Source organism: Hemitrygon akajei, chromosome 8 (assembly GCF_048418815.1).
Source record: "Hemitrygon akajei chromosome 8, sHemAka1.3, whole genome shotgun sequence".
Classification (NCBI taxonomy): domain Eukaryota; kingdom Metazoa; phylum Chordata; class Chondrichthyes; order Myliobatiformes; family Dasyatidae; genus Hemitrygon; species Hemitrygon akajei.
The window spans coordinates 7,690,001-7,716,479 of NC_133131.1; the positions used below are offsets into that span (position 1 = coordinate 7,690,001).

The window sequence follows — 26,479 nt, forward strand, 5'->3', positions numbered from 1 at the left end:
AAACCTGCCAATAAGGATATTGGTCCCCCTCAGGTTTAGGTGTAACCCATCACTTTTGCACAGGTCATACCTTCCCCAGAATAGATCCCATTGAACCAGAAATCTGATGCTCTGCCACCTGAGCCAGTTCCTCGGCCACACATTCATCTGCCAAATCATAATATTCTTATCCTCACTGTTGTGTGGTACAAGCAGCAATCAAAGATTACTACCCTGGAAGAATAGATGTCAAAGATGAAGAACTAAAAAATACACAGAAAATACATTTGTTATACAATGAAAATCACTCTGACACTTTAGTAAGTGATCATAAGCATATGAATAACAAAAACCAAAGCATAAGCTGATGAAGTTGGGTCTCTGCACAAGTAGATGTAAAATCTATGGTGCTGTATGAATTGGAAGGAACTTAGAGAATAGGTGACTGCTAGGGTGGGTAGAGTCAGCAGCAAAATTTTCAGCCCTTTTCTTTGCTCTGCCCATGAATGGGTCTTTTAATGTCCATAGTTGCATACCATTGATCTTTGCTGAGTGAACCACTCACTTTAACCTGGACTTTAAAAGGGAGGAGGTGGCAGGAAACTGAACAGTGACAGAGGTGGTCATAACACTATCACTGATGACTGTGGAAAAATTAATCAAGATACGTCCTGAGATGTTAGTTTTCTAAGATGGTGTAGGAAGAATGGTCTCTGGGCTTTCCTATTGATGAGCATAATGTGCTTATCCTGGTAGTCTCCAGGAATTTGAATGACTCAATCATAAACCATTAATTTCCACTCTCTTGATAGTATTAAGCTCCAAGTTGTAACAAACAGACCACACTGCAAGATAGCCTATCTCTCTTAGTCAGCAAGTCACAATGTTATCAGAAATGAGACCAACTACAGTTGTGCCAGTGGCAAACTTCAGGATTTGAAATGGATTTGTTCGTGGAGGTACAGACCAGGAATGCTGTTCTGTGCTGTATTACTCTGCAACTTGTGTGCAGTATCCTCAATAGGACACCCAAAACTTGTAGAAGGCTTGCTATTTATACAGACTAATTGTATTTTCAGTTATTTTTAAATTTTATAACGCACTTTTTAAAGGAGGGCTTTCTCAAATTTAGTACTAATTCTTCTGCACATTCACAATCTTAATTTTTCAATGGAAATAAAAACTGATTTGAGAGATCTATCAAACAGGAGGTGCAGAAGATAATCCCATATATTAAACTTCAAAGTGAAACATGAATTTTCAAAGTGACATTTATAATAGTTATTAAGTATCATAGCATCCGATGTTGCTGATAGCTTATTAAATTAATTTTAATTAACAGGAAGGGCAAGATGCTAGTCATTAGGGTTTATATGCATTTACATAGTTTCCATACACTCCTTGTAACACTAAATTTTCCAAATTAACTTGGAGCCCAGCTAGATTACTGAAAAATTTAGTTAACTATTTTTAATTCAGATTTAGTCGGTGTTATCTGCTCCAGATTTTAGAGCCAAGATTTTTCCATAGCAACAGTCCTAAATCTACTTACAACAGAACAAACTCAGTTGACAATGTTCTGAAGGGTTGCCAGTACAACAGTACAAGAGGTTGAAGAAAGGCAAATCACAGGTCAAACAGCTCATAACAGTTTGATAATGAGTCAGAGGCTGAATCTGAGAGTAGCTCGGTACATAACTCTTCTAATCTTCATTGTAAAATTGATAATATGTTAATGATTGTTCTACAAAGATTACAAGGTGGGCAATAGAGATGTCCATATTTTTCTAACTGTAAACCATTTCCTAGGCATCCTGCCCACACTTGATGAAACAAGCTTACGTGAGGAGACTAGGAAAAACAAAAAAAAACTTCTCCAGCAAGCTGTATTTAGTTTTGAATCATGGTATCTGTCTTCAGCTTTCTCTTTCAAAAGCATACTCATTCATGTACTAATACTCTCCTGATGTTCAGAAGACATGATATGGGAACCAGATTTCAGTACAACTGTTTCATTGTTCAGTCAGTGGAGACATACTCCAATGATCCAAAAAAACACGCCAGCTGAAATAAATCAAAAAATGCTAGAAATACCCACGGCTGGCAGCATTTGTGGACAGAAGAACAGTTTAAGTTTCAGGTCAGTGAGTGCTGACAAGAGGTGAAAACAGAAATCAAACAAATTTAAAACAGCAGAGATGTACAGGGGGCAAGGTTGGTGACAAGATGCAGACCAAGAGATTGGATGACTCAGGTATCACTGCACCAAAATGGATTTTGTTTTGTTCTTAATTGTTTTCCCTCTTATAAAAATGAGTATTCTTTATGTTTAAAGTATGTTTTTTTGTGAGAACGCTGCTTATACAATGCCATGTGCTTGTGATGTTGCTGCATGTAAGCTTTTCATTGCACCTGTTCATATATGAACTTGGGCAAATAACCATACGTTTTACTTTGATTTTTGACTTTGTAGCAGGTAGCTCACAGAGCTTCACAAATTCCAACCTCCAGGCTGCAAAGTTTCTACTCAATGTTCCAGTTTTCTCCCACATTCCAAAGATGCGAGTTGGTAGGCTAGTTTGCCATTTGCAAATTGTCACTGGTGTGGGTAGGTGCAAGACTCTGGAGAGACTTGCACAAAGTTAGTGAGGGAATGCTCTGTAAGCCAGCAAAGACTTGATAACTGAAAGGCTTTCTCTATGTCAGAAAAGAAACATGGAAAGTGGGTGCTGATTTTATGGCTGACAGACAGAGATAAATACTTCGAAGACCAAATGCTTAGGCTGGAAAAGAACATAGAGTAGTACAGCACATTACAGGCCCTTCGGCCCACAATGTTGTGCTGACCCTTAAACCCTGCCTCCCATATAGCCCCCCCCCCACCTTAAATTCTTCCATATACCCGTCTAGTAGTCTCTTAAATTTCACTAGTGTTTCTGTCTCCACCACTAACTCAGGCAGTGCATTCCACGCACCAACCACTCTGAGTAAAAAACCTTCCTCTAATATCCCCCTTGAACTTCCCTCCCCTTACCTTAAAGCCATGCCCTCTTGTACTGAGCAGTGGTGCCCTGTGGAAGAGGTGCTGGCTGTCCACTCTATCTATTCCTCTTAATATCTTGTACACCTCTATCATATCTCCTCTCATCCTCCTTCTCTCCAAAGAGTAAAGCCCTAGCTCCCTTAATCTCTGATCATAATCCATACTCTCTAAACCAGGCAGCATCCTGGTAAATCTCTTCTGTACCCTTTCCAATGCTTCCACATCCTTCCTATAGGGAGGCGACCAGAACTGGACACATTACTCCATGTGTGGCCTGAAGTCAAATCTGAAGTACCAGAGAGAAAAATAACAATTCTAAAAAGGCAACTTACAAGAATGGAATGGCTAATTACCTGAAACTATTGCATTCAACATTATCTTAAAGAAAGCAGATCCCAAAATGTGAATAAATACAAACAGCACTATTCAGCCAGTACTATCAATTGTTGGAGTCATTCAATTTTTCCTGGACTCCAATATCCCTCTACATCCAACCCCTAGCTCTCTGCAACTTAAAATGTGTTTAATTTCTTACTTTTTTATCAATTCTAAAAGGTCCTTGACCTGAGATGTAAACAACTTATGCCAACTGACCTTGACTTCTAGCATTTTTATTTCTAATTTCATAGATGTTGAGTAATGTCCAAAGTTCCAGGTTATCAACAGAGGAATACCAAGAAAAAGGGGCTGAACTGTGACTGTGGATTGAGGCTGAATATTATTATTTTGGAGGCATGAAAAGAATTGCACTGAAATGTGACTTGATTTCTGAACTACCTTTCTGTGACCCCCAGATATTCAAAGCATATCCTGATGAAATTTCTTTGAGACAGTACTTCAGGGGGGAAATTAATTGGAAGCAAACAAAATAATGATCTATTATTCAGCTTTTAATGGTGGTGATTGAGGAAAGGACTTTAATGGAATTCTTGCATTTGTTTAGAACAGGAACAACTGTTACAGGCTTTTAAGCTTGTTCCATCATTAAACAAAATCTTGGGCTGAATTCTAAATATGCATTTGAAACCTCAAACTTTTCAAAGTCTCTTGACTGGTTCGCATGCACACCCTCTAAATCTGAAAGTATTCACAACATCATTGGCTGCACCTCATTTACACATCTCATTCACCTGTTACAACAGTGGCTGCTGAACTATTCCACTTAAAAATTCTTACCCGATTGCATTGGACTTGCCATCTTTCTCCTTCAGTCTTGCAATCCACAGTAGCTTTTCCAATAATTATATCCCCTAAGCGTCTCCCACATTAGCCATGCCTCAAAGTGTGAAAATTTTCAAACACTGAAGGGAATTCCTTCTCCCAATTAATTACACTAATTTTTAATCAGCCATCAAATTACCTTCGGTAGTTCAGACAAATTCTGTTTGATAATTCTCCAATGAAATTATACTCCCACTATACTTAAGCTTGCTACATACATGCAAGTTGTTACAGAACAACATTGAGAATCTTACCCACATGCAGGCCTCCAGCCTCACTTTGGAGATGATGGCCCATAAGGAGACCGTCTCTTTCAATTTCTCATCGGGACAGATGATCTTATCTGGATACGGAGGTTCTGGGAAATTCACAGAGTTACATTCATATGCAGCCAAGGTCACTGAAGCAATATGTGGTCCCTGCAAGCAATGCACAAGTAACACGATTTTGTGAATTAGTAACTGAGCCTAAATTTCTAAGAACTACAAATCTCAACTAACTTTAAGTGAATAATTTGATACAAAACCTTGTTCTCCTCAGGCAAATTTCAGATCAATGTTGATGATTATGCCCCAAACCCAAATAAGTCTGGCAAAGGGAAGAATAGAGGTGGATTTGGAAATGGAGTTGGAAGTAAAACAGAAAATTCACACCCAAAACAAATAAAATGAGAATCGTAGTGCACTTTCATGACAACTCTATATAGAAAACTTAGACCCAAGCAATATAATGAACCTAAATTGTAAACATTAAAATTTATACATTATTCATTACAAAATAACAGCATATTTAAAAATAATTACCCTGAAAATCAATACTTGGTTGTTTTCTGCTCAATGTGATGCATTCCATGCTTAAAAACAAGCTGTAATACATGGGATGCGACCCTACTTTGCTAACTTGTTATAGCTTTTATTAAATAATTTAAACTTTATTGTAAAAAAAAGCATGAATAAGAGGGTTTTTTTGGGAGGAGAGAATAAAATAAACATGTCACTCAACACCACAACATGTCAAATATATTTCTACATTTCAATGTCACAGATCAATAGAATTTTATCTTCCAGTGTAGCAGACAACTTTCATTATGATTGCAAATAAATGGATAACTTTAAAATCTGCTTTGGTTGTACAAGCCAAGAGTAAATCAACACCCAGTGCTTTAGACAATTTCCTTTCAATTCAAATAGCACCATGGATGTTACATCTACTTGTGCATCTGAAATATGGCATCCCTAGTATTGTGTTTCAGTGTCAGCAAAAGAATTGTGCACATCCTGGAATAACATTTAGAAACCTTTTATTTTCAGAACAAGATTGATGCCCATTTAGCAAATGAGATACAATAGGCACATGAGGGAACAGAATTTTGAAATGCTTTTTTTTTACATGAATTGGCAAGGTACAAACCCTGGCATTTAAATTTAAGCTTACAAGTTCTGACCTACAAAGAATTTCTCATCAGTGCTTGAATTTTGTAATGAAAATAATGTTAATAATTATAATTTAGTGTTTATAGTAGGAAAGGTTTTTAACTGTGAGACGGCAGCAATTTCCAATCTATGAGATTTTATGCAATGACATCAAATGCATAGCTGTTTGTAACATAGATCCAGCTCTCACCATTCTTTATAACTGTTCCATAAACTCAGTCTTAATTAGGCAGAAGTGTTGCCCCTCTCCTTTATGGAGCCAACATACTCAAAGACCCCACCCGTTCAAGACATTCATTCTTCTCCCCTCTTCCATCAGACCAAAGATACAAAAGCCTGAAGGTACATACCACCAAACTCAGGGACAACTTCTAATCTGCTGTACTAAGACTTTAAATAGTTCCCTCCTATGACAAGTTGAACTCTTGACCTCACAATCTACCTCGTTTTGATTGTACATATATTCACTTGCCCTGCAGTTTCTCTGTCACTGTTACACTTCTGTTTTGTTGTTTTACCTAGTTCTACCTCAATGCACTCTATAATGATCTGTACAAACAGTAGGACAATAAACTTCTCAATGCATCTCGGTACATGTGACAGTAATAAACCAAAGTGCCAGAAGTAACAAAGATATGTACAGAAATTACACATTTTGGCCCAGTGAGTTCCTACCATCCGTTAAACAGCCATTTATACTAGTCCCATTTTATTCTCCTCATATTCCCACCACTTTACCCAGTTTTCACCATTTGTCTTCACAGTGGCAGGTTACCTACCATCCCAACACATCTTTGGATATGGAAAGAAACCACAGCACACAAGAGAAACTTGCACCAATATAAGGAGGACATGAAAACTCCACAAAGAATACACCTGGGTTGAAGACTGAATCCGGGTCACCAGAATCATGAGGCAGCTGCTCTAATAGATGCTCCAAAAGCCATGTCAGAATTCCTAGGTGAGTAGTTCGTTGGTGCACTGAATAGATTTGGACTTTGTCATTATTTCCAAGTGTAACCAAATCTTGTTATACATATGATAATTCCAAACTACGGATTTAGGTTCTCATCTTCATGCAGGTGAGCAGCTTTCCCATGCCTCAAAGATTAAAGAGATGGGCTGTCAAAATAAAGTGACATTGCCAACCAACCCCTCCCCCCCAAAAAAAAATCAAGAAACAACTGAGATACAAGAGATTCTGCAAATGCTGGAAATCCCGAGCAACACACACACACACAGTGCACTAGAGGAACTCAGTGGGTCAAGCAGCATCTTTGAAGGGAAATGGACAGTTGATATGTCAGTCCAGATGAAGGGTTTCAGATGAAACATCAACTGGCTATTTCCCTCCCTCCGACCATAAAACTTAGTAGCAGAATTAGGCCATTTGGCTCCACCGTTCCATCGTGGCCAATTAATGATATCCATCAACCCCATTATTCTGTTTTCTACCTGTAACCTTTAATGCGCCTGACTTACTGAGTTCCTCCAGCATCTTGTGTGTTATCCAAACAAACTGTGACTGGGATATTCATTCAGACCCAGGCACACAAAGACAAAGATAGCTTCTCATTTTAGAGGCAACAAAGGAGCTGGTGCTCAGTGCTTCAGGCAGCAACTATGGAGGGAAATGAGCAGTCAACATTTCAGGTTGGGATCCTCCATCAAAACTGAAATGGTAGAGACAGCCAGTGCAAGGAGATGTTGGGGGGGGGGAATGTTGGGGGAGAAGAGATGGAGCAAGAGCTGACAAGCGTTAGGAGGATCTGGCAGGTTGGGGAGGAGAAATCATAGGCAAGTGAGGCAGAAAGGGAGGAGAGTGCAACTCATACAAGAAGCTGGAAGTCCACAGAAAATTGAATCCAATAGGAGAGAATATTGGACCAGGCATAACATTAAGGGCATCACAGAGTTGTGGCTAAAAGAAGATAATCATTATAAGATGTTAAGCTCATAACAATTATCTTCTTTTAGCCACAATTCTGTGATGCCCATAATGTTATTGAAAGGATGGGCAGGTAGGCATGGGGGGTGGGGATGGATCTGCTGGTTAAAAACTGAAATCAAATCTTAAAGCTGACACAGGATCAGATATCGAATCCTTGTGGGTGGAGTTAAGAAATTAAGGATAAAAAGACACTGATGGGAGTTATATACCAGCCTCCAAAGAGCAGACAAGATTTCGGATATAAAGTTCAATAGGAAATAGAAAAGGCATGCAGTAAGGACAATGTTACAACAGTCATGAGGGGTTTCAATATGCCAGTAGATCAGGAAAATCAGATTCGTGCTGGATCCTAAGAGAGGGAATTTGTAGAATGCCTGTGAGATTTTTTTTAAGAGCGGCTTGTGGTTGAGCCCACTAGGGGAAAAGCAATTCTGGATTGGGTGCTGTGTCATGTATCAGATTTGATTAGGGAGCTTAAGGTAAAGGTACCTCTAGGAGGCAGTGATAATAATATGATAGCCTTCGCCCTGAAATTTGAGAGCGAGAAACTAATGTCAGATATATCCGTTATTACAGTAGTGTAAAGGGAATTAGAGGTATGAGAGAGGAGCTGGCCAAAGTTGATTGGAAAGGGAAACGAGCAGGGATGATGGCAGAACAGCAATGGCTGGAGTTTCAGGGGGCAATTTGGAAGGCACTGTGTAGATACATCACAAAGTTGAAGTATTCTAAAGGGGGGGATGAAGCAACTATATCTGACAAGTCAAAAACTTCATAAAAGCAAAAGAGAGGACATATAATATAGCAAAATATAGTGGGAAATTAAAGGACTAGAAAGCTTTCAAAAGCCAGCAAAAACCAACTAAAAAAACTTTATGGAGAGAGAAGATTAAATACGCAGGTAAGCTAGCCAATAATATCAAAGAGGATATCAAATGAAAATGGACAAGGGAGAGCCAGTGGAGTAACTATGAAAATGGACAAGGGAGAGCCAGTGGATGTAGTGTACCTGGACTTCCAGAAAGCTTTTGATAAAGTCCCACATAGGAGATCAGTGGGCAAAATTAGGGCACATGGTATTGGGGGCTGAGTACTGACATGGATTGAAAATCAGCTGGCTGACAGGAAACAAAGAGTAGCGATTAACGGGTCCCTTTCGGAATGGCAGGCTGTGACCAGTGGGGTACCGCAAGGTTCGGTGCTAGGACCGCAGCTGTTTACAATATATATTAATGATTTAGATGAAGGGATTAAAAGTAACATTAGCAAATTTGCTGATGACACAAAGCTGGGTGGCAGTGTGAAATGTCAGGAAGATGTTATGAGAATGCAGGGTTGGGTTGGACAGGTTGGGTGAGTGGGCAAATGTATGGCAGATGCAGTTTAATGTGGATAAATGAGAGGTTATCCACTTTGGTGGCAAGAACAGGAAGGCAGATTACTATCTGAATGGAGTCAAGTTAGGAAAAGGGGAAGTACAACGAGATCTAGGTGTTCTTGTACATTAGTCAATGAAAGCAAGCATGCAGGTACAGCAGGCAGTGAAGAAAGCTAATGGCATGCTGGCTTTTATAACAAGAGGAATTGAGTATAGGAGTAAAGAGGTCCTTCTGCAGCTGTATAGGGCCCTGGTGAGACCTCACCTGGAGTACTGTGTGCAGTTTTGGTCTCCAAATTTGAGGAAGGACATTCTTGCTATTGAGGGAGTGCAGCGTAGGTTTACAAGGTTAATTCCCGGAATGGTGAGACTGTCATATGTTGAAAGATTGGAGCGACTGGGTTTGTATACACTGGAATTTAGAAGGATGAGAGGGGATCTGATTGAAACATGTAAGATTATTAAGGGCCTGGACACGCTGGAAGCAGGAAGCATGTTCCCGCTGATGGGTGAGTCCAGAACTAGAGGCCACAGTTTAAGAAAATGGGGTAGGCCATTTAGAACAGAGATACGGAAAAACTTTTTCACCCAGAGAGTGGTGGATATGTGGGATGCTCTGCCCAGAAGGTAGTGGAGGCCAAGTCTCTGGATGCATTCAAGAGAAAGTTAGATAAAGCCCTTATAGATAGCGGGGTCAAGGGATATGGGGAGAGGGCTGGAACAGGGTACTGACTGCGTATGATCAGCCATGATCACAGTGAATGGTGGTGCTGGCTAGAAGGGCCGAATGGCCTACTCCTGCCCCTATTGTCTATTGTCAAGTGTTTTTCCCAATATATAAAGGTGGATATTAGACCACTGAAAAATGACACTGGTGAAGTAGTAATGGGGACAAAGAAATGGTGGACAAAGTATTTTGCATTAATCTTCAGTGTGGAAGACATTGGCAGTATGTCAGTAATTTTAATGACAGGGGCAGAAATGAGTGTAGTTGCAATTAGTCAGAAGAAGGTGCTTGGGAAGCTGAAAGGCCTGAACTCACCTGGACCAGATGGACTACAACCCAAGGTTCTAAAAAGAGATAACTGACTAGATTGCAAAGGCATTAGTAAAGATCTTTCAAGAATTACTAGATTCTGGAATGATTTCAGAGGACTGGAAAATTGCAAATGTCACTCCATTGTTTGAAGGAAAGAGGCAGAATAAAGAAAATTATAGGCTAGTTATCTTGACTTCAGTGATTGCAAAGATTTGAGTCCATTATTAAGGATGAGACTTTGGGGTATTTGGTGGTGCATGACAAAATAGGTCTAAGTCAACGTGGTTTCCTTAAAAAGAAATCCTGCCTTCCTAATCTTTTGGAATTCTTTGACAAAGTAATAAGCATAACAGACAAAGGAGAGTGATTGAATGTTGTTAACTTGGATTTTCAGAAGGCCTTTGACAAAGTGCTGCACATGAGTCTCTTTGTTAATGGTATTACAGGAAGCAGACTAGCATGGAGAGAGGATTGGTGATTGGCCAATTGGCAGAAGGAAAAGTGTGGGAAGAAAGAGGTCCTATTCTTTTTGGGTGCTTATGACAAGCGGTGCTTTGCAAAGGTCAATATTAGGATGTTATATGACAAAATCATTGGCTTTGTGGCCAAGTTTGCAGATGATACAAAGATAGGTGGAAGGGCATGTAGCGTTGAGGAAGCAGGGAGTCTGCAGAAGGACTTGGATTGATTAGGAGAATGGCTAAAGATGTGGTAGATGAAATACAGTGTACGGAAATGTATGGAATAAAGATGTAAGCTATTTTCTAAACAGGAAGAAACTTCAAAAATCAGACGTGCTAAGGGACTTGAGAGTCTTTGTGCAGGATTCCCTAAAAGTTAACTTGCAGTTTGAGTCAGTGATAAGGAAGGCAAATGCAATGTTAGCATTCAAGAAGACTAGAATTTATGACCAAGGATGTAATGCTGAGGCTTTAAAGTGCATTGGTCAGACCACACTTGAAATATTGTGAGCAGTTTCTAGCCCCTTATCTAAGAAAAGATGTGCTGGCATTGGAGGTGATCCAGAGGTCATTCACAAGAGTGATTCCAGGAATGAAAGAGTCAACGTACGAAGAACATTTGATGTCTCTGGGCCCGTACTCGCAGGAGTTTAGAAGAATGAGGTGGGGTGGGGGATCTCATTGAAACCTACTGCATATTGAAAGGCCAAGATAGAGTAGATGTGGAGAAGATGTTTCTTATCATGGGTGAATCTGAAACTAAAGGCCACAGCCTTAATAGATGACAGTCCCTTTAGAACTGAGAAGAGGAGGAATTTCTTTAGCCAGAGGGTGTGAATCCATTTCTTCGCCATGGATACTGTGGAGGCCAAGTGGAAGTTGTTAGACTCTTGGTTAGTCAGGGCTTTAAAGGTTAGGAGAAGCTAGGAGAATGAGGTTGAGAAGGAACATAGATCAGACATGATGGAATAGTAAAGCAGACTCAATGGGCCAATTGGCCCAATTCTGTTCCTATGTCTTATGGTCCAAAGAGAAAGCACAGTAGGGAGGGGAAATTGGTGGGAGGAGTGTGTGGGTGATGAGCAGATGGAGAAGGTGGGAGGGGGGAAGAGATTGTGTCTGGTGGGATCAGGAGAAAAAGATGGATATTTCAGATATTGTACTTTCTCTACAAGCCCCACTCACCCCCCCCCACCAAAAAAAATTAAAGGTTCTACTCTGGCTGTTGAAGTGCAAGGCTGCTTAATTCAAATAATTTCTCTTTTACAGCGTGTTAGTTATGAGGTTTGGGGTTAACTTGTTTCTAAGATACTTAAAATATTTTAATACATGTACATTCCTTTAAACTGTACAACAAAATCATCTACCGGGGAGAGCATTCAACACATGGAATAAGATCAGTGGTCAACCACATCAACTCTCTGCTTAGAACTTTCCTCTGGCTACCCCAGTCTTCCAAGTGCTGCAAACACAACATTTTTCCACCTCTGGTGGGGTGGGGGAGAGAGAGAGGAGAAGAGACTAACCAATATTTACATTTTAAATTTGTTAGATCATTTATTGGCAATTTTCAAACAGAAATATTTTTCTTCAAACGAAGCCCCAAAGCCTCAAACATTCATGGTTCTTATAGCTCTGTCTGGAACAAGTCTGGAGATTACATATGACAAGTTGATTCAGTGGAAATACAATTAATTTTCTGAAGTACAGCTTAGTGCAAATGATTGATCATTTAAAGAAGCAGTACATGTAAAATGGAATTGCAATGCCTTTACACTACACATCTCATATCTACAGATTTTAAAGTACCAACAACGACTGTTAAATTTGGAGTTGAACGATTATCTTGTTTTTACTTTCCAAAAGAATCCAAAACAGTGGTGGCGCTTCAAAGTTCAAAGTATATTTATTATCAAAGTACATATATGTAACCATATACAACCTTGAGATTTATTTCCTTGTGAGCATATTCAATAAATGAACAATAGAATAATAACCATAATAGAATCAATGAAAGACCACAACAGGTTGGGCATTCAACCAATGTGCAAAAGACAACAAACTGTGCAAATGCAAAAACTAATAATAATAAATAAGTAATAAATATCAAGAATATGAGATGAAGAGGCCTTGAAAGTGAGTCGAAAAGTTGCAGGATCATTTCAATGATGGGACAAGTGAAATCATCCCCTTTGGTTCAAGAGTCTGATGGTTGAGGGGTATTAACTTGTCTGAACCTGACAGTGAGCCTTGAGGCTCCTGTACCATTTTCCCCAATGGCAAAAGTGAAAAGAGAGCATGAACTGGGTGATGGGGGTTGCTATTGACAGATGCTGTTTTCCTGCGACAATGCTTCGTGTAGGTATGCTTAATGGTGGGGAGGGTTTTACCTATGATGTTCTGGGCCTTTACTACTACTTTTTGTAGGATTTTCCATTCAAGGGCATTGGTACCAGGCTAGGATGCAGCCAATCACTAAAAGAAAATTATGCCATATTTCTATATTTCAGAATACTTTGCAGATGTGTGTCTCCCTGTCTGTTGTTTCAAGCCCGACTTCAACTCAGGTCATAATATTGGGTTAACACTCATTGAGCACCAGGGACATGTTGGACAGTTACACTTCCACCCTTAAATTTTAAAGCCAGAGGCCCGATTACTCGTTCTGCTGATACTTTGTGGAATGATCTCACAGTACTTTCTGAAGGGAAACCAAAATACTGACATTTAATACAGGATAATATGGCTTCCTAGTAGACACTTGCAGACACGACCCTTTCAACGTGTGGGTTCAGTTTCCAAAATTACAAGTCTTCTCATGAAATATCTTCATCTTTAAGGTGAAAGACCTTGATACAGCGGATGTGGAGAGGATGTTTCCTGTGGTGAGAGTGTTTAAGACCAGAGGACACAGCCTCAAAATAGAGGAGCATCCTTTTAGAACAGAGATGAGGAGGAATTTCTTCAGAAATTCTGTAGAATTCTTTACTGTAGGCAGGTGTGGAAGTCAAATCTTTAAGTATATTTAAGGCAGAGGTGGATAGATTCTTGATTGGTCAGGGCATGAAGGGACATGGGGAGAAGGCAGGAAATTAAGACTGAGAGGAAAATTGGATCAGACATGATGAAATGGCGGAGTTGACTTGATGGGCCAAGTGGTCTAATTCTGCTCCAATACCTTATGGTTTTATGTGGATTGGCCGTGGTCAGTTTTAGTTTGTATCCAAGCAGACCTCTACTCAAGTCTGTTTTCAAAAAGAATGTATCCTCTCAGGTTGATTGAAATTCATTCTCTCATGGTGAATTCACTAAAATTTTTATATGTTGTCTCTGATCAACAATACATCAACTATTTCTTCCTTTCAAAGAATCCCCATTACTTTTATCTAATCATTACAAGTATGCTACACAATAGGCTAGAGGGGGCAAAATATAGTCCAGGACATTGGAAATCATTCATAACCTCAAACTGCATGAAGTCAAGAATCTGAAAGACTGGTTACAATTCTCATGTCCTCAACCAATATTTTCAGAGAAAACATTGCTCAGAGGTAAAGTTTCTGGTATATTGGTGGTTGTATTGGTTGTAGCACAGTAGCATAGCAGTTAGCGTAATACGTTACAGCACTAATGATCAGGGTTCAATTCTCACTGCTACCTTTAAGGTGTTTATACATAACCCCCCCCCCCCCCTCCCATGACCACATGGGTTTTCTCCGGCTGCTCCGGTTTCCTCCCACATTCCGAAGACATACAGATTAGTAAGTTGTGGGTATTCTATGTTGCTGCTGGAAGCATGGTGACACTTGCAAATAATTGAACTGTACTAACTGACGCAAATGACACACCTCACTGTATGCTTTGATGTACATGTGACAAATAAAGCTAATCTTTAATCTTTGCTCTTAAAAGACTGTGCAAAATAAATCACGAGTCCATGAGTCTGAAACCAGGACTGCCCTTTAAGCACCTTAGTTTCTTGATCACTTCTTCAAGGAATCATCACATTCTACAGGGGTTGCATTGAGAGCATCCTGAGCAGCTGCATCACTGCCTGGTTCGGAAATTGCACCATCTCGGATAACAAGACCCTGCAGCGGATAGTGAGGTCAGCTGAGATGATCATCGGGGGTTTCTCTTCCCGCCATCACGGACATTTACACTACACGCTGCATCCGCAAAGGAAACAGCATTATGAAGGACCCCATGCACCCCTCATACAATCTCTTCTCCCTCATGCTGTCTGGGAAAAGGCTCTGAAGCATTTGGGCTCTCACAACCAGACTATGTAACGGTTTCTTCCCTCAAGCTATCAGACTCCTCAATACCCGAAGCCTGGACTGACACCTTGCCCTATTGTCCTGTTTATTATTTATTATATTGCCTGCACTGTTTTTTGTGCACTTTATGCAGTCCTGTGTAGGTCTGTAGTCTAGTGTAGCTTTCTCTGTGTTGTTGGGTTTTTTTTAAACGTAGTTCTGACTAGCTTTTGTACTGTGTCATGTAACACTATGGTCCTGAAAAACGTTGTCTCATTTTTATTATGTACTGTATCAGCAGTTATGGTTGAAATTACAATAAAAGTGACTCGACTTGAAAATCCAGAATACTACATTCAATTGTTGCAAAGCAAGCTCAGATCCACTATTCCCCAAATGAAATACACGCAAAGGGCAACCAAATCTAATATATAACAGATGGATAATCATACTTTTAAATTTACCCTGGAAACTATTAAATCAACAAAAAAAACATACATTATAAACAAAATAAGTCATGTTTTGTGGTTTACCATCAAATCACTGCCAGAAGCACAAATCCTTTCACAACATACTCAAAGTTTATCTACATAGCTTTTCTTCTGTTTGGAAATCCAAAATGATTTGAAATCAATTATTATTTTTAAAGTCTCAGTTTGGTTGGTTGGGAAGAGGGAAGGGGTAATAAGGTGAGGATACAAAACAAAATGTACTTGAGGTTGACTTTATCAAAAAAGAATGGTGCACATGAAGTTGCCAAATGATCCAATGACATTCCACTGTTTATGTACCTTAGTGATTAAGCAATACAGATTTAAGTTTGTTGGTTAGAAAGGGGAAAAAAAAGCACTAACTGAAGCAAACAGATGCTGGAAATGCTCAGCAGGTTAGATGGCTTCTGTGGAGAGGGGAAAAAAAGCAATGTTTCCAGTTGGTAATCTTTGATTTTTTAAAAACATGTCCCCTATTTCCTACACTTCTGTTCTCATCCTCTTACTTTTCAAAGTTCAAAATAAATGTATTATCAAAGTTCATATGTCACCATTTACTACTGAGATCCATTTTCTTGCAGGCATTCACAGTAGAAGAAATACAACAGAATCGATGAATAACTACACGTAAACAAAGACTGAGAAACAACTTATGTGCAAAAGAAAACAATCTGTGCAAATCCAAAAATAATAATAAATAAATACTGAGAAAGTGAATTGTAGAGTCCTTGAAATTGAGTCCCCTAGGTTGTGAAACAGAACAGAGTTGAAGCGAGTTAAGTTATCAAACTCCTCAGAGCCAGACCAACAGTTGCTCTGACACCTTTCATCTAATGGCTTCCACTTTCAACAAATGATTCTTCATAACTTCCACCATCTTCAAAGGAATTGCAACACCAGTTACATCGTCTTCTCCCCTTTCAATTTTCTGAAGGTTCAGTTGGCTGAGCAGCAGCTCAGAGAAGACAAAAGCTGGCAAGCAGGACGAAGTATACCAGGACTAAGCAGGGCTTCCAAGTTACACAATGTTCAGCACTGGGTTGATAAACCACATATCAGCATCATATACGGTAAAGAGCTGTGACAGGGGTGTAATGTAATATATCAAAGCCAATATAAAATTAATGAACACATTAAAAATTCTCAGCTAAGTCTCATGGAAAAGCTGGTAAAAAGTGAACATGCCAAGGATTAAAGATATTTTGATCAAGGGAGTTCAGCATGCCCTCTGTAGTGATTTCTAAGATAGTAGACTTGCTACATGAGGTGCAGTTAAGCACACCAGACCTGTAATTTTCAAGTTTAGAAAATTGAAAGATGTCACCATTGAAACATACAAGATTCTTACAGAGCTGAGCAGGAGAAATATGAAATTAGTTTCTTGTAGCTCTGGTCACTAGAACTAGAAATCCATTCAATTTTTTTAAACAGACATTCCAATTCAGAATGTGAATCTTTGGAATGTTCTAGGCAAGAGATGTGTAAGCTCAGTTGCTGAAAGAGACACTATTAGGTTTTTAAATATAAAGAGTAATGGATATTAATGCAGGGAAGTGGCAACGAAGGTCAAGATCAGACAATATCTGATTGAAATGTGGAGAAGGCATGAGGAGCCAAATGGTCTATTCTTGCTTTTATTTGTTTTTATATATACAGTACTTTCTATTTTGGGCCAGTCCAACAAATTGTACATGCTAAAGATGGGCCTAGGTAATAATGCAACTTCCAGAGACAGAGAAGCAGTTTCAGCGACAGGTTACTATCGATGCAATGCTCCTCAGACAGGATGAAGAGGTCAATACTCCCCAATGCCATTAGGCTTTACAATTCTACCGCCAGGACTTAAGAACTTTTTAAAAGCTATTATTAATGCTTTTTGAGATAGTGATTTAGATGCATATCATATTTTTTACTGAGTTAAGTATTGTATGTAATTAGTTTTGCTACAACAAGTGTATGGGACATTGGAAAAAAAGTTGAATTTCCCCATGGGGATGAATAAAGTATCTATCTATCTATCTATCTATCTAACTTTTCCAGATTAAATCCTCAATTTCAAATGAAAACTAATTATTCCACACAAAAGTAGTCACTATACCTGAAGTAGAAAACAGGTTCTTATCTGTAAAGTTCACATTCTTCATCAGACACATCAGTAGATTTTTACAACATGATAGGAATGTGCTTAGATTGATATCTCTCAGTACTGAATAGGGCACCATGGAAGCGCAGACGTCAGCAAGATGTTACTACAGTTTCGGGCAGAGTTCAGAGTTCAATTCCAGTACTGTTTGTAAGGAGTTTGTACATTCTCCCTGTGACCGCATGGGTTTTCTCTGGGTGCTCTGGTTTCCTCCCACAGTCCAAAGACATCCTGGTTAATAGGTTAACTGACCAATGTAATTTGTCCTACGATTAGGGTAGGGTTAAAGGGGTGGGTTGCTGGGTGATGCTGCTCATTGGGTCAGAAGGCCCTGTTCCACACTATCTCTAAAAAATAAATAAATAAAAATAAAAATGTGTCAAAGTAGTTCTCAAGAATATTTTAGTTGCCATCTCAGGTTAAAACTTTATAAAACACAAAAGCCATAACTTGTTCTTCTGCATTGTATAGAAGACTTTTCTGCCTACATAGTATGATTCATTCTGAATTTATTCCTTTGATCAACAAACCCCCGCAGCTGCAGACAGCATACCAACCCCACTTACTGAAAACAGGAAGATTGAGCAGACAAGGTAGCGAGAGATAAAGCACCCTGAGCACAACTACAGACAAAATCTCAACAGAGCTTCTTGATCATAGGTCAAATCTTTGTGCATCATAGTAGTGAACAGGAGACAAACATATCTTTTTATATAAAGAAATAATGCACCTGCTGAAATGTTTAAGTACGAATCTAGACCAACTAGCTGTACATCTGGGTTTCACAATATAGGCAAGTCATAATTAGGTGTTAAAACAAAGTTACATTTTCATTCCATTCAGAGCAATAGAGGAAAAAGTCTATATTAGGGAAGTTGTACTTAAATAACAAATCATGTAGAGCGAAGGAAGAAATCGACCGCGAGCAAGAGAAAGATGAGTAGAGAATCCATTCTGACACATTGGTTCGTGACCACCTCTACTGCCACATTGCGGCCACACTCAGGTTGGAGGAGCAACTCCTTGTATTCCGTCTGGGTATCCTCCAACCTGATGGTATGATCATTGATTTCTTGAGCTCCTGGCAATTAACCCTCAACCCCTCCACTTCATAATTTCCCCACTCCCATTTCCCTCTCTCACCTCATCTCCTTACCTGCCCATCACCTCCCTCTGGTGCTCCTCCCCTTTCTTTTACTTCCATGGTCTTCTACCCTCTGTTATCAGATTCCCCCTTCGCCAGTGCTTTATCTCTTTCACCCATCAACTTCCCAACTTTTTCCTTCACCCCCACCTCATTTCATCTGTCACTTACTACCTTGTACTTATTTCCTCCCCTTCTTACTCTGACTTCTCATCTTTTTTTCTGATGAAGGGCCTCAGCCTGAAACATCAACTGTTTACTCTTTTCCATAGATGTTGCCTGGTCTGCTGAGTTCCTCCAGCATTTTGTGTGTGTTGAGATAACTTTCGAGAGCAGGCATACACACTATTACTTTATTCAGTACACCTGTATATTAATGCAAATAACTAATCAGCCAGTTACGTAGCACAACACTTGAACCTTGAAAAAGAGGGCTACAGCAGAAGACAAATGTACACTCAGTGAACCCACTGTGGGTCAAATGGCTCTTTTGATACAGGTTTCTAATAGTTTACTAAATCTATGAAGTTCAAGCCAATGAATAGAGGACATAAAAGCAAGTTACTTTGTGTTTCTGTGCTTCATGATGGAGGCTACCCAGACAGAATACAAGGTTTTATTCCTCCAACCCGAGTGTGGCCTCATCGCAACAGTAGAAGGGGGCATGGATAGACATATTGGAATAGGAATGAAGAGGAGTGGAATTAAAATGGGTGGCCACTAGGAGATCATGCTTGTTCTTGCGGATGGAATGTAGATGCTCAGCGAAGCAGACTCCCAACCTACATCGGGTCTCACCAATATACAGGAGGCCACACTAGGTCTAAACGAATGTTGTAGCTTGGTAGACCAAATGAGTCCCAAGTTTGCTTATCAAATTATTAAAATGTGCAGCCCTTTCTCCTAGATTTGTATTGCCAACAGTTGTCGCCTAGTTTGAAAAGATTAACAACATTCAGATTGAGCAAAATGAACAAAAATAATTTTACAACTGCACTGAGGTTCTATTTCATGCGTCTTACTTTAGACCAAAACATTGTCAAAATGAATGAGAAAGGAAATGTTAGAATTATGGCAATTTACTTTGGAAGTGACATAAAACAAAATAACTGCAGGATATGCACACATATGGGTAAGATAACAGTTGACTTTCCAAATGGAAGCATTTAAAGTTAAAACACATTGTGATTGAGTAAAGTTTAATGGGTATGATGTCATGGTTCAAAAGGTTCCCGTATTTGTCAACAATGAACAGCGGACTGGGAGAGGAGAGAGGAGGGAATATCTTGAAAAGAGGGACAGAAAATGGGGGCATCTTATTTTTGTTCCTATATTTAGAGGATATACGGGAAAACCAGACACAGCTCAGACAGGACTATGGCATTAGATTTAGAATAGAGTAAGAAGGATAAAGCCAAGGAGAAGATGAAGCATACAAATAAAAACTTTATATTTCTATTGCTGGAAGCTGGGAATCAAATGCAGAACAGTGAGCTGGGACTTCCATTTTGTTATATTTTTAGTTTTTCCTTTGACATGAGGCCATGCAGCTCATCGGGTCTCTGCAAGGTTTTAGGATTGCTTTCCACCTTTTTACTGTAACCTACTCTTAGCATCCCATTTACTCCACCTGTACTCATTAATATCAATGACCATTCCATCCAATTAACTTCCCACACCATCCATTTTGGGATTTGGAAGAGGAAAACTGCAGCGTCAAGGGGAATCTGGCACAGTCATGCCCAAACTCCACACAGGCAACAATAGAAAGAAGAATTGAATTTAGGCTTCTGGAGCTGCCAAATCATGGCTATGCAAACTAGTAATCAAGTTCTTGATATTTTATTCCTAATCACCAGTGATGTAAAAGGAAAAGCAAAACATACCTCCAAATGCAAAAGGGGAAATAACAAAGAGCAACTGAAAGAAATACCGGGATAAGGGACAGTACTGTTGATTCCACCCACAGCAAAATATACAAAGGAGGAAAATTATCATCCAATATTTGAAATTCATTGGGAGTGGGGAAGAAAAACTAAAACATTGCTCAGATTCCACTAGGTTTTACTAAAGGAAGGGAATCCAGCACACCAAAAGAGCAAACAAGATTAGTCATTGGAAAGATTAATGCACGGTTTATTTGGGTAGGAAGAAATTACATTTCACACTCACCAAATGAGCTTTTCCAAAGCAAAAAGTTTGGGCTTCATGTTGGGGATGAACTGCTCCATCAGTGCACAACAGGTAAGGGCAGATGCATGCTTTCATTCAAACTTTCGGGATGCACTATTTTTCCTCCCCAGTTTTTTCCCTGTAAATGCAACATATGCGAACCACTAGATAAGGGGAGGGATGTACTAATCCAATTCCCAAGTGTTTCTGCTTTCAAATTTTATGTACAGAGGCTTAGTCCTCAATCATGTGACCTCCACAGCAGAACGAGGAAAGCTTTATGACTGCCACACTGCAGCAAATACTTAACACTGAAACAGCAATGCCTATAACTTCTGTGCACCACACTGCAAGCACACTCTGTCTCAACTAAAACTCACCAGATACCAACATGACAGCCAACCAATACACATTACCACACTACTTTGATATAAATCAGCGACATGGCACCGAATGAAGTTCAGTGCACCATTTATACACTGTACGCATACTGAATAATAAATGGCACAATGTTGAAACAAAAGCATAAATGCACTTAAATATAATCTAAGATATTGGAAAGGAATTTGCATAAGAAATGATTAAGACCCACAATGAGCAAATCCTGGGTGTCATTTTCTGGTGCTGATTATTAACGTAAAATACTATGGGCGGTATCATTGAACCATCAAGATCAACAGAAATGCAAAGTGCTTCAAGATGATAAACATACGACAGTCTACAGATGCTGTAAATCCAAAGCAACATACACAAAATGCTGGATGAATTCAGCAGGTCAGGCAGCATCTATGGAAGTGAATAGATAGTCGACATTTTGGGTCAAGGGTCTCGGCCTGAAACGTCAATCATCTATTCACTTCCATTCACTTGCTGAGATCCTCCAGCATTTCGTGTGTTGTTTCAAAATGATGCAGACAGATGAGTGATGCTGTGAGTAGTTTGCAGGCAGGAGGGGTATGGGCATGGAGGGCTATGGTCCAGGTGCAGGTCGTTGGAGCTAGGTTGAAGTTCAGCTTAGTTCCAAAAGAGTTTGATTTTGTGTAGTGTTCTATGACTCTAGAAGGGAATCAAAATAAAAGCAAGAATACAACAAGACTTTATTCAGTTACAGTTGGATCACATTATGTTCTCTCAAAGAAAATTTCCAGGCACATCAACTATGATAATTTGAACTTTACCAGGAAGGATGATTTTAAAAATACTTCATTTAATTTTAAACTCTAGGTATGCATTTAAAACTACTGGTAAAACTGGCCAGTTAACACATTAAAATTTTCCACAAATTCACCAGGAAAATGATTTCAGTATTTATCAGTCTGAACCCAGAGAGTGGCAAACTTTGGAAATCCTCCAAGAGGCCGTTTAAGTGCAATTACTGAGTAGATTAGAAAAAAAGATTAATAAATGTTTTGATGTTAAGGGAATCAAATGATTTTGGGTGAGTGCAGAATGTGGCTTGAATTTAAAAGATCAAGCAAGAGTCTACTGAAGGGCAAGAGTAGAGTATTCAAGAGGTCAAATATCAAATCCTGTTCATAAACACAATAGATTCTGCAGTTGCTGGAAATCCAGAGTAACACCAGAGTCCCTTCACCAGGTCCTGAAGGGTCTCAAACACAAAAACTCAGCTTTGTTCCTCTCTGTAGATACTGCCTGATCTGCTGAGTTCCTCCAGCATTTTGTACGTGTTACACCAAATCTTGTTCTCATGACTTATGCTCTGAGGTTTCAAATATATATAAGAAACGTCAAGAAACTATATCTGAGTGCAATGGAATATAATTAATGTAATTACCCTGAACTAATGTTTAAGCCACTTTATAATTTGGCAATGTAGCCTCTGATGAAATTTGAATGGTGGTACAGGCAGTCCCCGAGTTACAAATGTCCGACTTACAGACAACTCGTACTAGCACGCCGTCCGCCATTTTAAGACGTTGCCATTAACACTGTGTTGAGTGTGTAACTTTGTATTTGGCTTAAATATTTCTTAGCAAGATTCACCCTGACCCCCCTTTTTCCAGTCAGCACCATCCCCACTTGTCCCATTTAACTTGTCTCAGTGCCGGTGGACTTTAGGACCTAGAGCAGCACAAGACCTGCTGCCTATGGCTGCTGCTGTATTTTTTTTAATTAAGTGCGATCGTGAACAATAGCCAGATCAGAAATGCTGATCAAGTCAACTAGTTCCTAAAGAGAACTCTGACAGGCCAATCAGACAGTTCACTGCTGCTCAGCGATAGAACATAAAATCCGCAGTTTTCTGTTCCATTGACTGAAAACAAATGCGATTAAAAATAAAGTGGAAATAATAAAGCGATTGGAAAGAGGTGAAACGCTATCGGTCATTGGAAAAGCTTTAGGGTACAGTCGGTCAACAATCAGAACAACTTTGTAGGATACAGGTAAAGGATAAAGTGAGAATAATGGAGCATGTGAAAGGCCCTGCCCCGATAAAAGCATCTTATTACTGAGCAACACAGTGGTTTAATTATTGAAATACATATGTTTCTTAAGTGTTTTATATGCATAGAAAGGTAAAATATATGCTATATACTACGACAGTTTGACTAACTGACACTAAACAATACCGGATGTACATGCTCCAACTCACGTACAAATCCAACTTAAAGACAGACTCAGGAACGGAACTTGTTCGTAACCCAAGGACTGCCTGTATACTGTACATGCTTGACCATCATAGCTAGCAATACCTTTGCAAAATCTACAAACTGAAGGGAAAGATCATAAAATTAACCTCAACGTGCCCAATGTTCAGACCTGAGCTACATGAGGGCTTCCACTGGGCACGCCACTTTGGTATCTGCTCTATAAATGGCCGGTTCCAAGTTCTATCATAGGAAGATAAATCTTTTCGTTTGGTCTAAGGATATGCTTAAAGCCTTCCTGAAGAATTACAACATAATCATTGACTCCTAGGAACCTCTAGCCCATGACCACACTGTGGAGGAGCACTCAGGATGATACAACCTCAAAGCTCATGCATGAGTAACAGAAGGCCTGTAGTGGTGGCAAAAGAGCATTGCCTCCCAGAAACATGGCAGTTCACCCTGTCAGATACTTCTCGCCCAATCTGTGGAAGAATCTGCAATTCCCACACTGGCTTCATTGGCCCTTTGGAACCCACAAAGCCAGATGGAACAATTAATCCTAGATCCCAGGACAACCCAAGAAGAAATGGCAGCAATGAGCAGATTCTTGAGTATCCACCATTAATCAAACTAAAGTAAGAAACAACATTTTCAAGGCAGGTTTCTCACATTGCTGAGATTTTAAACAGTAAATTTGCCAACTGTTTGAGTTTGCAATTTTATTTACCCTTACATTGTAATTTTCAAAAAAAACCCTGCAAATTCCCCATCCTTCTGACTTCTGTGAAAAGAACTGGCAGAAGGCCAGTCTGCAGTCACAAAATACCATGTGATGCTTATTGATGAATTATACAAGTGTCACTGAGAACTAACTCACCAGCATTTTTCAGTTCCATCTGTAGAATTAACCCCCACTGCAATTTTGAGCAAACCTGTAACTTTCTGTGAACAGTTCTCATTCCGTAAGATCCTACAGGTTTTTCCAGTGTCCAGTTCCTGTTCCCTGTTGTTTGCAGACTTACAAAGGACAGCTTCAACCTCAAGCACATTATGGCTTATGGGGGGGGAGGGGGGGTTTGAACACTCAACATTTATACAGGTTATAGTATGGGGAGTGTTTGAATACTCATCAATATCTTCACAGGTTATGGTGTGGGTGGAGGGGCTAGAACATACATCAACATTTTCACAAACAAAATCAAATCACAAGTGAACAACCACCAGCATGTGGAAGGTCACAGGAGTGAAACTGCACCCCACTTCACCAGAGTATAAGGAACTGGTTTAATGTCAGGGATTAATTCTGAGAATTTTTGAATAAATGGAAATTTGGAACAACATAATTGTAATTATGATAACCAAATAGAGCAATCATTAGATATTGCTGCTGAAACACAGTTCTAAAATCTCTGCACTTGTTTGTAAAATTTTAATAGTAGAGTATATTTTACCCATATAACAGAAAGTATAGGAGAGATGTCAGAGGTAAGTGTTTTTACAAAGCGAGTAGGTATGTGGAATGCACTACCAGGGGTGGAAGTAGAAGCAGATATATTAGGGACATTTAACAGACTTAGATCGGCACATCGATGAAAGAAAAATAAGGACTATGGGGAAGGGAAGGGTTAGATTGTTGTTGAGAGTGGTTAAAAGTTCAGCACTACATCTTGGGCCAAAGGGCTGTGTTCCAGAGTGTGCAAGTGTTATGTTCAGAGAGAGATTTTATTCCCTTATTTATCAACAGTGATAGATGTTTGTTACTCAAATGAACCAGGAAGCACCTTCACCTGTGTTGAAGGAGTGGATTTAGGGTGTTTCTACTAAAATAATAACATGGGATTAAACCAATATTACCATACTCACACTGCAGGTTCATTAGCAATTTCTGTCAACACTGGTTGATTACCAGAATCAGGTTTTAACATTGTTGTATATGATGTGAAAATTGTTTGGCGCCTGCTGCACAAAAACAAAACTACTGTAAATTATAAAATAAATAAATAGTTCAAAAAAAAAAGAATTAATGAGGTAGTGCTCACGGACCATTCAGAGATCTAATGAGAGGGGAAGAAGTTCTTCTTGAATCAGTGAGTGTGCGTCATCAAGCTCCTGTACTCCTCACATGCAATAATAACAACAAGAGGACATGTCCTGGCTGGTAAAGCCCTTAATGCTGGATGCTGCTTCCTTGAGGCACTGCCTCTTGAAGACCTTCTCGATAGTGGGAAGGGTTTTCCCATGATAAAATTGGATGAGTCTACTATAGGTACATTTAGTGTCAGAGAAATGTATACAATATACATCCTGAAATTCTTTTCATCCACATAAACAGAGGAATGCCCCGACGAATGAATGACAGAAACCTGGCGCCTTTTGCAGTCCTACGCATTGGAGTGTCCAAACCAGTGATGTGACCAGTCAGGGTGCTCTTCCACCATACATCTATAAAAATTTGTAAGTCTTTGCTGCTAATGAAATAGAGACACTGGTATGCCTTCACTGTGATTGCATGTGTTGCGCTCAGGACAGATCCTTGGAAATGTTGACACCCAGGAACTTAAAAGCTACTCATCCTTTCTACTGCTGACTCCTCAGCAAGGACTGGTGTGTGTTCCTCACGTTCCCATTCCTGAAGTCCACAATCAATTCCTTAGTCTTGCTGATACTGAGTGTGAGATTGTTGTGACATCACTCAGCTAATCTATCTCACTTGTGTACGCCTCCTTGTTACCATCTGAGATTCTACTAAGAACACTGGTGTCATCCGCAAATTTATGGATAGCATTTGAGCTGTGCTTAGCTACATAGTCATGAGTGTAGAGTGAATAGAGCAGTGGCTAAGCACGTATCCTTAAGGTGCGCTCATGTTGACTGTGAGTAAGGTTGAGATGTTATCACTGAGGAAGTTCAGGATCCAGTACCACACTTAATTTGCATAATTCACTCATGTATTGCAAGTGTATTTAATTAGCATTAAAGTATTCCATTATTATTTTGGCCAAATAATAAATCCTCAACAGAAATTGGAGAACCTCCTGTTTCCATGCTCAACTGGTTTCACTACATGGCAGCGACACTGCAAGGCATAAAACAGTCTTTGGGAGGTGCCCTTTCATCAGAGCAACTGCAGAAAATCCATCTATGAATTAACTT

The 26,479-nt window shown here is 39.5% G+C and overlaps 1 protein-coding gene and 1 long non-coding RNA gene across 3 annotated transcripts in view; one reads left to right on the top strand and one right to left on the bottom strand.

The window, feature by feature from the left end:
- vmp1 (vacuole membrane protein 1) overlaps positions 1-26,479 on the bottom strand; it is a 175,541-nt gene that overhangs the window by 75,212 nt on the left and 73,850 nt on the right. For both annotated transcript variants that reach the window (XM_073053141.1, XM_073053140.1), the window contains exon 6: positions 4,498-4,662. In XM_073053141.1, coding sequence (XP_072909242.1) covers positions 4,498-4,662 — 165 coding nt within the window. The remainder of the gene's footprint in view (positions 1-4,497; positions 4,663-26,479) is intronic.
- On the top strand, positions 2,113-16,293 carry LOC140731598 (uncharacterized). The gene is made up of 3 exons (XR_012099876.1): positions 2,113-2,233; positions 6,441-6,637; positions 15,837-16,293. It is a non-coding gene; the product is annotated as an uncharacterized lncRNA (long non-coding RNA).